Here is an 11,771-nt window from a genome sequence, read left to right as displayed (position 1 = left end):
CATCTGCATGTCTCATGCACCAACTCAGGACAAGAAAGATCAGAGGTCGTTTGTTTTGTTTCCATGGGAACCCGAGTTTGAAATTTCGCCCAGAGTGCGTTTATAATATCAGCTTTATGTGAAGGAGTTTCGATTTCAGAAGGCTGAGGTCAAAAATGCATTTTTTTTGTGTGAGCTTTGCAAACTTGCCCGTATTCAACTTCTCCATGTCCAGAAAAAAATTGCAAATGGAGAACTGTGATGATACAAATATTATTCAGTGTATTTTAAAATGTGCAAACACTGGGTTGTATTTTTAAACATCCAGCCTCATATGTTAACTAACAGATCCCCTTACGTCCAATGCAGCCGCAAACAGCAGAGAAAGTAAGGGCATCTGCTTGTAGAAATGGTGGAAATGCATTGCCTGTTTAATAATAAAGTCGCCGTGGTCCTAGGGGATTATAGGACTGCTCGCTCATTAGCGAGAGACGACTGGTGGTGAGTTTAACCGGAGCGTCACCACGCCTAAAGCGAGGTTGAGCAGGTGGGACCTTCATGGTAACTTGCATCGGAACGAGAAAGTAAAACACTCCAGTGGCGTCATTCTGTGCTGTCGGTTTACCGCCTACGAGATTCCACACTACATTTTCTGTCAGGGTTTGCTGGAACCTACTTCTCCTCCGAGGCACCCATGTGACAGTTGGACCATTCATCATGGCTGGTATCTGTTCTGTGGTCATAAGAGCGGAACAGCAAACCACTGGGGCTGGACGCCACACGTGTGACGGTGTGGAGGGTGAGGGATATAGGTCTCCCTCAAATCCCTTGGAGTTTCGTCTGGGTCGGCGAGGTAGCCAGGAAAATACACCTCATGCTTGGGGAGCAACCTGCCAGCGCTGACAGCTGGTAGCAAGAAGTGCGAAGCCGACTGGCCACTATGCACCACCCTCTGCTAACACACGACATACCACATCAAGTGGGCTCACACTGCTTGAACAAAGATGCGCCAATTTTCAGCGGATTTTGGAACAATTTGCGAGGCTACATTACAGAAGAAGATCTAACTTTTTTTTTCGTCTCTGAAAATTTTAAAAATCCAGCAAATGTGTTTAAAAGCCTAAACCCTAGGTACTTTGGTTGCAATTGAACCTCGCCTTGCATGCATATCTAACAATTTCTTGAGTCCGAACACTGGTTTTCCTTTAAACTTGAATGGTCTATATTCTCTAATTCATATCACTCATTGGATTGTTCTCCCTGCTTCTGTTTTCTTGAAGGTCACAGGTTTGAATGACTATCACTAAGCGAGAAACCGTCTTTGAATTTGTGTGCCTATGTTCTAGTCTGCTACTTCTTTCTTGACTTGTGTATTGTTGCAGCCCCTTATCTAGCTAACTCTTCAGTACTCCATCTCTGTAAAGCTTCTTATCATTCCTTTCATTCCACAATCTGGAAATGCAGGTGATGTGTAGATACTTAGTAAATGTGCCTTTGCTCTATGCATATAAAATATTGCAACCGAAGCCAGCTAAAGTAATTGCATTACTTATTATGTAAGGTTCAGTGCAGAAGTAATTCAGGTCCCTTTAGGATTTCTGCCAAAGGTCCATTGAAGAATTGTTCATGGCTTATTAGGTTTGGACATTCACTGGGAACTCCGGAAGCAAGTTTTCACGCGAATGCACAATAATGAGTTTAATAAGTTAACTCCAAATGTAGGAAAAAGCGAATACTGCCGAATATGCAAGATGTTTGGCAATGAAATGGGAACGATTCACCTTCCCTTATTGCACACATCACTCAATTGTCAACCTCCAGGTGCTCGATTTTCATTCACGTGAAATGCGCTCATTTCTGAAGAAAAAAATGGTCATTAGCCATGGTCTGTCAGCTTTTCAATGTACATTAATGATAATATAACATGGTCAGCGGGTATTCTTTATGGAAAACACGAGCTCTAATAACTTGCATTGAAATAGCATAGGCAGAAAACGGAGAAACACTGTCACATTTCACAAGTCAGTTTTAGACATTTTGAACATCGAGCATCGCAGGAAGATAAAATTGTCTGTTAGCTTTAAAAATCCGGATCTAGAAGACAGAATGTTGACTTCTTCTAATAATTATATTTTACGTGCATCGCGTCTTTCACTCATGTCAAATGTTAAGCGTTGTTTTCTCGCTGTTGCTGTCCGCCACCCAGTACTGAAATGAGTGCAGAGAGCGTTCAGACCTGCCACACAAAGAAGCCACCTCCACAGACACACGCACAGGGCGCGCTGTGCGATCTTAAGTACAGCATCGGAATTGCAGATATCATTACGGCTCTACTGTCCACACTGAGAGCAGATGGGAACAACGCTACAATGAAAGCGGACAGCTTTCCTTTGGAAGAAGTATTTTATTGAAACTATACACGAAATCTGAAGATTGCGTGGATTAATGTATGCGCCACTGATATAAGTTATTAACCAATATGTTCTGGCGGCGATTTCTCTTCAAAATCTCCCAATAGGAATCAGAAACCATCCCGATTGCCGGAGAAATGATGACTGGAAAGAGATCGTGGGCAGGAACAAGGCAAGTGCTGTGCTTTATTGCCGTGTCCTGCTTTGCAAATTTGATTTCTGGACAGATCCGCTACAGAATTCCGGAAGAACTAAAGCATGGAGCTTTTGTTGCCAATATTGCTGATGATTTAGGTTTAAATGTCAGTAAGCTAACTGCCAGAAGACTACGTATCGTGTCTGGTGCCTCTACGCAGTACTTGGAGGTAAATTTGGGCAATGGCATTTTGTTCGTGAATGAAAAAATAGATAGGGAACAGCTCTGCGGTCTGATTCTCACTTGTTTTCTACATTTGGAAGTTGTTATCGAAAATCCTCTTGAACTGTACCGAATTGAAGTAGAGATTCTAGATATAAATGATAACTCACCAACTTTCTTGAGGAAGGATATCTTTTTGGACATTATAGAATCGGCTTTGCCAGGGATACGATTCCCTCTCGAGAGCGCTCACGACCCAGACGTGGGCACTAACTCAGTTCACATCTATAGGCTCAGTCCAAATGACCATTTTATCTTGGATGTGGAGACACGAAGTGATCGCAGCAAATTTGCAGAGCTGGTGTTGGATAAAATGCTGGACAGAGAGCAACAACAGATCCATCATCTAGTTCTGACGGCAGTTGACGGAGGGGTTCCAAAGCGGTCTGGTTCTATCTTGATCACTGTTAATGTCCTGGACGCCAATGACAATTTGCCTGTTTTCGAACAGACAATTTACAAAGTTTCCTTGGAAGAGAATGCACCAAAGGGGGCGTTAGTATTAACATTGAACGCCAGCGATTTAGACGAAGGTTCCAATAGCGAGATAGAATATTCTTTCAGTAGTCATACTCCTCCGAGAGTGCGGGAACTGTTTAATGTGGACTCCCATACAGGTGAGATTCGAGTTAAAAGTACGATAGATCACGAAGAAATGAATACGTACGAAATTTATATTCAAGCCAAGGACAAAGGTGGCCCCTATGCAATACCTGTGCATTGTAAGATTCTTGTAGACATAATTGATGTGAATGATAATGCGCCTGAAGTGATCCTGACTTCTTTGTCCAGTCCAGTGATGGAAGACGCCATGATTGGGACAGTAATTGCTCTCATCAGTGTTACAGACCTAGATTCTGGGGAAAATGGGCAGATTAACTGTGAGATTACTCAGGAAGTTCCATTTCGGCTTCAGTCATCTTTTAAGAACTATTACACATTGGTGACGACCGCTCCTCTAGACCGCGAAAGAGTACCAGAATACAACATCACAATTATGGCAATTGATTCAGGATATCCTTCTCTTTCTACAAACAAATCTATATTTCTCAAGGTTTCAGACGTGAATGACAATGCTCCAAGATTTTCGAAATCTTCATACACAGTGTATGTCACAGAAAACAACGCACCTGGCGCTACCGTTTGCTTTGTGACAGCATTGGACCCTGATTCGAATCAAAACGCCTACCTATCTTATTCTATCATGGACAGTACGATCCACGGATTACCCTCCAAAACCTATGTCTCAATCAATTCAGATAATGGCAACGTCTACGCATTACGTTCATTCGACTACGAACAACTAACAGATTTTCAAATCCAAATCCAAGCTCAGGATGCTGGATTTCCACCACTCAGTGGTTCTACCAAAGTTAATGTGATCATCTTGGATCAAAATGACAATGTTCCGGTGATTGTCTCCCCAAAGCCAAGGAACGGTTCAGTTGCACGACATAAACTGTCGCAATCTTTGCACCCGGGGCAATTAGTGATCAAAGTCATTGCCACAGACGCGGACTCTGGACAGAATGCAAAGCTCTCCTATTTATTACTGCGAGCAACAGATCCTACGCTATTCAATTTGGCACTCCACACAGGCGAAATAAGGACGACCCGGCGTCTGGGAGACAGAGATGTCCCGAAGCAAACTCTGCTCATCCTCGTGAAAGATAATGGGCAACCTCCTCTTTCAGCCACGGTCACCATCGTATTTTCAATAATGGAGAACATTACAGATATTCTGCCTGAAATCAGCAATTTACCTGAGAATGCAGAGCAAAATTCTGCTTTATTATTTTATATAATTATCACATTGGGATGCATTTCACTTGTATTCATTGTGGCCATTATCATCGTCGCTACCATCAAGTGCCACCAATACAGAAACAATGCCCACAACTGCAACACCGCCGTCGGGAATTGTTGTTGCATTCAGCATTTGAATTCGGCAGATATTTTGCAAACCTCTAAAACAAATCCCCAAGTAACCACCAATCCTAAAGCGCCACCTGACTTTTTAGAGGTAGGTGGAAGTGGGACAGTCTCACAGGCCTATTATTACAAGGTGTGTTTGACCCCTGAATCTGCGAAGAGTGATTTCACTTTCCTCAAACCATACAGCCCAGGGAAACCCGATGGTGAGACAAGCACTAGTGACCCTGATGGAGTGGAATGGAAAGGATATTCACCAAAACGTTTAAATACTGATGTTTCAACTGCCAATTTCAATTCGAAAGTCATTAAATTTCGCAAGTGGAATGGAGATTTATCCAGTCAGGTGAGATACTTATTTGATCAATTATCAGAGTTGTTCAATTATGTTATTATACATTTTTCTAAGTTTAGTGACCATTTCTGCTCTGAGCCAATATCAAGACTCTTTTTGTTGATTAAGTTATGCATGCCTCATGTCAACTAGCTTTCATCTAAAGAAGTTCTTAATTTGAATTCATGGTTTGTTTACTGGTCTTATGTATAGTTACTTGAAACTTAACCTCTAGTATTAGTTATGGTACTAGCTTTGCCTAGCAATTCTATATATTTAGCTTGTTCCTATTCCATAACTTATTAATTTGTTGCAAAGTACGACATTTGAGCACAATCAAATTATGTTTAGTGGAAAACTACAAATCAGACATGTACAAGCGTAAGGAAAACATTTGCTGGAATTATACTTTTGATTGAAATCTGACTAAATGCCATTTGTTATTTTATTGAAAATTACTGTGCTTTAAGCATATACCATATCTGTTCATTTGGGAATTATATGTAGCAAGGATGCTTTCATTAGATTGCATTAAAGATGATGAGGTTTTTAATAACCACCTACTTCACATTATTAAATATTACTGATCATTAACTTGCTGAATTATAATGTGACATATCAGCAAAGAATGAAATTGAATACCTTTCCTCTGCCACATTGGATAGCAAAATGCTTCTAAATATATTTTCATTATGTTTTGCATGTTTCAACAATTGGTGATTGAACATATCTATTGATGCAATTTTAGATTACAATAGAATGTACTGTATTTCCTTATATCAAATACACAAACCTTCAGTGAATGAAGTATGGTCTGTGTTTTAACCTGTGGATCATCATCTGATTACAACTATATATAGAACAGCAGATGATCCATGACTCATTTGCAATTTTTCAATGTAGTAATAAAACAAAGAAAAGGATTAAGAGCTGACAATCGACTGCAGGTTAACCAATAATCACATGTTGACTGAACTTGTGTTTTAAATTTCTCAGTGTTTTCCACTGATATTCAATTCTATTGGAAAACCTTCCACTGGGGCAGCACGTTAATTGCTAAAGCATACATCAGTCATAATTATAAGTCATTTTTATAAAACAAGTCTTTATGAATGTCAATTGATTTTTTTCTTACTACTTATGAAATAGTCTTAGTAGTGCAAACTGAATACTTATGCAAATGTTGTGAAACCAATGTGGCACCACAAGCCTTACAAATGTATAATTATGGAAATCAATGTTTGAAAGAGCCAAACAGTGCTAGAGAGCCAACTAAAGAATGTTATTTTGCTAACATTCAATTCAACAGCAAGCTAGTATTCTCCTCCGCATGTATACAATTTGGATGCATGTTAAGTCAGTTTAGATAAGATTGGCAATTATACTGTTATTCTTCATCTCAAAGTATTTTCTCTGCTCTTGGCAGTGATGGATTAGCTGCTAATAAATGTATAGACTGCCATTTGCATCCAATGTTATCCTTGGTGTTCTTGATGCATAGCTTCTCTGTATTGCTTTATTCCTGTTGCACTTCATTTGTTAAGGAGATGCACGTATCTTTGGAAAGATCAGTATTTATTGCCCATCCCTTTTTGCCTTTGAGATGATGACATTAAGCCACCATCTGGATTCCCTTTAGAATGCAATGAGTATGGAGAAGTTAGTACTGTTAGGTAGCAAATTCCAAGGTTTTAACCAAATAAAAATGAAACTATATGTCCAATTCAGAATATTGTCTGACTTGAAGAAGAAATTATATATTGTTCTATTACACTCCAATATTTAAGAAAGGTGAAAAAGAGAGAAGAAAAACAAGTCTATACACCTGTTAGTCACATATTTTTTATCAGGAAATTAGTTGCATTGTTAATAAGGATTGTTTGATGAATATCTTTAAATTTTCAGGCTAATCAGAGAATGAAGTTATGAAGGGCTTCTTATGCCTGATCAATCTCAGGGAATTTCAGGAGGTGACTAAAGTACTGGAAAGGGCAATGTCTCAGGGAAATTTGATGTAACTTTCATCAGGCATTTGATGCATTTCCAATAAAGCAAAATCATTAATGTTAAAAATTGACAAGTCATTGGCATTGATGTAGACACCAGAAATGACAATGGCAAACTTAATTCTTTTGATCATGCAACATCATGCTAACTAACATCTCATGTTAAAATTGGAAGAGCTGTCCCAACATTATTCAATCAAGAGCTGACAAAGGCATGGAATCATACACTTCAGACAATTTCCAGGCACCACCATTACCATCCTTGCATTTGCTCTGCCCGATTGGCAGGAAAGAACAATTAAAGGCGGTTGCAAAGCATAGATATTCAGATGGAGCTGCCTTGGGAATCTTCAAAATAGTCTCTGGATCACTATCAGGAATTAAGACATCAAGTTAAATATGGACAAAGAATCCTCCTGCTGAATGCCACTTACTGCCTCACCCCCCACCCATTGGCAAATGAATCATAACTCCTCCATTTTAAACACCAATTGGAGGAAGTAATGAGGGTGGAAAGGACAAACAATGTATTTTGGGTGGGGGAGTTCAATGTCACTCACTGAGAGTAGCTCAGTAGAAACATGATTGACTGATTTGACAAACTCCTAAAGAATATTACAGTTAGAGACAAAGGATGGCAGATAATAAGAGAACCTACAAAACCTACTTTATCTCACCCTCACCTGTTCAATTGTTTCTGTGCACAGCTGTAATGGTAGGTGTGACCACAACAGAGTTACTGGAATAAATACAGACTTCATATTAAGGAGTCACTGAAGCTGTTACATTGTGCTACCACTATGTGAAATTGAATACATTTCAGACAGATCTAGCAACTCAAAACTGAGAATATTTGACACAAGGTGACTCATTCGAAGGAGCAGGATTGTACACAACCACAATCTGTAATCTAATTATGGAGCATATGTTCCAATCACTCACTACCATGAAGCCAGTTGAATTTATTAGTGTAAGAGGCCATGCCAGGAGGAGTGCCAGGCATATATAAAACACGAGTGAACCTGGTGAACTTACAAATCAAGAATATCAAACTGCTTAAACAACATCCATAAACCAAGCTAAGAGACCTCACAACTACTGGAACAGATCTAAGCTTGTCAGTCTTGCTGCATCTAACCATGACTAGTGCTGAACAATTAGACAACTAACAATAGATGATGATTTCCTAAATATCTGTGTCATCAATGAAGGAGAGAGTCCAGAACATCAAAGAATTTGCCACTATTGTGAGCCAAATGTGCCGAATAGATGGTCCACCTTGGCTTCCTCCTGAGATGATAAATGACAATCTTTAGCAAATTTTATTCCCTCTGGAGGGGATCAAGATGTTACTGAATACTGCAAAGGCTAAGGGCCCTTACAACATTCTGGTAATATGTGTTGAGATTTTGTGCTCCCATACTCCAGTACTCTAGTTAAGTCTATTCAAGGCTGAGAAGACAGATTTTTAATCAGTAAGACAGTTGGGAGGATAAGACAGAAAAGTGGAGTTTACAATTATCAGCTCAGCCATGATCTCATTGAATTGTGTAGCAAACTGGATGAATGATTTCTGCTCCTACATCATATGATTGTATGATTTTTGCCATACAAATAACAAAGCTGTTCCACCTCAGCTACAATACTGGCATCTACACAGCATGTGGAAGTTAGCCCAAGTCATCATCAAAGTGATCAAAGGGCTCATCAACAGTGCTACAAAGTGACACCTGCCTATTAATAACCTGTGTATTGATGCTCAGTTTGTGCTCTATTGGGCCCACTCACATCCTGATCTCATAACAGCCTGTGTCCAAACATGGAAAGTGAATGGATGTGGCATTAAGGTGGCATTTGACTGAGGAATGCTTCAAGGAACATGAGCAAAACTGAAGTCAGTGGGAATCAAATAAAACTCTCAAATGGATATAATCAGGCATCAGTGGAAAGAAAATGACTGCTTTTTGGAGGTCAATCATCTCAGTCTCTGAACATCTCTGCAAGAATACCTCACTGTGGATATTTTCTAATCAACCTGTTCAAAGATGTTATTACCACTACTAGAGACAGTGGGACTTGAACCCAGGTCTCTTGGCCCAGAGATAAGGATACCATCACTGCAGTACAAGAGCCCCAAGTTCATCAGGGTAGAGACCATGACCTTGACAGAGAAGTTTAAAAATGTCACTTGGAAATATTTAAACTAGTATATGGCAGAGGTTTGGGAACCATGCAATAGGTCAGCATGTGAAATGACCAAGGAGGAGTTAGAGACTAAGGCTAGATAAACTAAGAGGAAGAACATCCAAGAACTGGTTACTGAATACAACTGGACTGGCAATCTGAAGTGCATTTGTTTTAACACAAGGAGTATGACAGATAAGACAGATGAACTTAGAACTACGATTAGGACATATAGCTATGATGTTTCAGCTATGACAGAGACTTGGATGAGAGATGGACAGGACTGATAGCTTAATGTTCATGGATTTAGATGTTTCAAGCAAGGTAGAGAGGGATGTAAAACAGATGGAGGAGTTGCGTTACTGATTTGGGAGAATATCAAAGCTGTACTCAGGGAGGATACCTTGGAGAGTTCAGCCAGGGAGGTCATATGGGTAGAGTTCAGGAAAAGAAAATGTGCAATAACTTTGATGGGGTTGTACCACAGGCCTCCCAACTGCTATTGGTGATAGAGAAACAGATATGTGGACAGATTATGGAAGAATGTCCAACCAAAAAGGTTGTTATGGCCGATGATTTTAATTTTCCCTGTATTGACTGCGACTCCCTTAATGCCAGAGGATTGGATGTGTGGGATATTCTGAGGTGAGTCCTGGTGGATTGTTGAAGTAATATGTTAATAATCAAATGATGGAAGGCAAATACTAGATTGAGTATTGAGGAATGAACCCATCCAGACAATCAAAATTTCAGTGGGGAAGCATTTCAGGAAAGGTGACCATAATTTGGTAAGTTTAAATTGTGAATCAGGGTAAGAGTAGTCTTAGAGTCATAGAGATGTACAGCACGGAAACAATCCTTTTGGTCTAACTCATCCATGCTAACCAGGTGCCTTTTAAATGTTGTAGTTGTACCAGCCTCCAGCACTTCCTCTGGCAGTTCATTCCATACACTAAGCACATTCTGCGTGAAAAAGTTGCCCCTTAGGTCCCTTTCAAATCTTTCCCCTCTCAACATAAACCTTTGCCCTCTGCCTCTGGACTCCCCGAACCCAGGGAAAAAACCTTGACTATTTACCCTATCCTTGCCCCTCATGATTTTATAAACCTCTATAAAGTCAACCCTCAGCCTCCGATGCTATTGGGAAAACAGCCCCAAACTTTTTCGCTTCTCACTATGACTCCAACTCTCCAACCCTGGCAACATCCTTGTAATTCTTTTCTGAACCCTTTCAAGTTTTACAATATCCTCTGATAGGAGGGAGTGCAAAACTGCACACAAAATTCCAAAAGTAGCCTAACCATGTCCTGTACAGCCATAACATGATCTCCTAATTCAAGGACTCAAAGCTTGACCAATAAAGGAAAGCATATCAAACACCTTCTTCACATACTATCTACATGCGATTCAATTTTCAAGGAACTATGAACCTTCACTCCAAGGTCACTTTGTTCAGCAACACTCCCCATTAAGTGTATATGTCCTACCCTGACTTGCCTTTCCAAAATGCAGTACTGCACATTTATCCAACTGAAATTCCATCTGCCAATCCTTGGCCCATTGGACCATCTGACCCTCAGGTGAAAGTACTAAACAGGGGGAAGGCTAACTGTGATAATATTAGGCAGGAATAAGGAATGTAGATTTGGGGGAACAGGTTGAGGGCAAATCCACATCTGTCATGTGCGACAATTGAAAATGATAGTTAATTAGAGTTCAGGACCAGCCTGCTCCTGTGAAAATGAAGGATAAGGATGGCGAGCTTTGGGAACCTTTGATGACAAGATAAATTGCTAACTTAATCAAAAAGCACAATGAGGCATTTGTAAGATTTATGAAAGTGAGCACAGACAGAGCCATCGAAGAATATAAAGAAAGCAGGAAATAACTTAGATAAGACGGAAGGAGGGTTAAATGGGCCATGCAATGCCCTTAACAAACAGCTTTAAGGGAACTCCCAAGGAATTCTATCTATCTATCTATCTATCTATCTATCTATCTATCTATCTATCTATCTATCTATCTATCTATCTATCTATCTATCTATCTATCCATCTATCTATCTATCCATCTATCTATCCATCTATCTATCTATCTATCTATCCGATATACATATGTAATAAGGAGAAAGGGGGTAGCTAGGGAAAAGATAGGTCCACTCAAAGACAAAGGAGGAAATTTTTACATGGAGCTAGAGGAAGTGGATGAGGTCCTTAATAGATAACTAGGGCAGCATGGTGGCTCAGTGGTTAGCAATATCTTTCACAGCGCCAGGGTCCCAGGTTTGATTTCCCCCTCGGGCAACTGTCTGCATTGTGTTTGCACATTCTCCAAATGTCTGCACGGGTTTCATTCTACAGTCCAAAGATGTGCAGGATGCTAAATTTTGCATTGTGTGCAGTTTAGGTGGGTCAACAATGGTAAATACAGGATTACAAATTTAGGGTAGAAAGATGGATTTGGGCGGGATTCTTTTCTAAGGGTCATTGCAGGATGGTGGATACTGT

The 11,771-nt window shown here is 40.0% G+C and overlaps 1 protein-coding gene across 2 annotated transcripts in view; it reads left to right on the top strand.

Moving 5' to 3' along the window:
• The first annotated feature begins 1,902 nt into the window (after window positions 1-1,902).
• LOC122556422 (protocadherin-10-like) overlaps window positions 1,903-11,771 on the top strand; it is a 176,962-nt gene continuing 167,093 nt past the window's right edge. The window contains exon 1 of one of the 2 annotated variants that reach the window (XM_043703052.1): window positions 1,903-5,086. In XM_043703052.1, the coding sequence (XP_043558987.1) occupies window positions 2,528-5,086 (2,559 nt within the window). In that variant the 5' untranslated portion in view covers window positions 1,903-2,527. The remainder of the gene's footprint in view (window positions 5,087-11,771) is intronic. The other variant, XM_043703053.1, reaches the window with a different exon arrangement.

Source organism: Chiloscyllium plagiosum, chromosome 14 (assembly GCF_004010195.1).
Source record: "Chiloscyllium plagiosum isolate BGI_BamShark_2017 chromosome 14, ASM401019v2, whole genome shotgun sequence".
NCBI classification, from domain to species: domain Eukaryota; kingdom Metazoa; phylum Chordata; class Chondrichthyes; order Orectolobiformes; family Hemiscylliidae; genus Chiloscyllium; species Chiloscyllium plagiosum.
The sequence above is the reverse complement of the archived record's forward strand: the minus strand, read 5'-3'. Positions and strand labels throughout refer to the sequence as shown.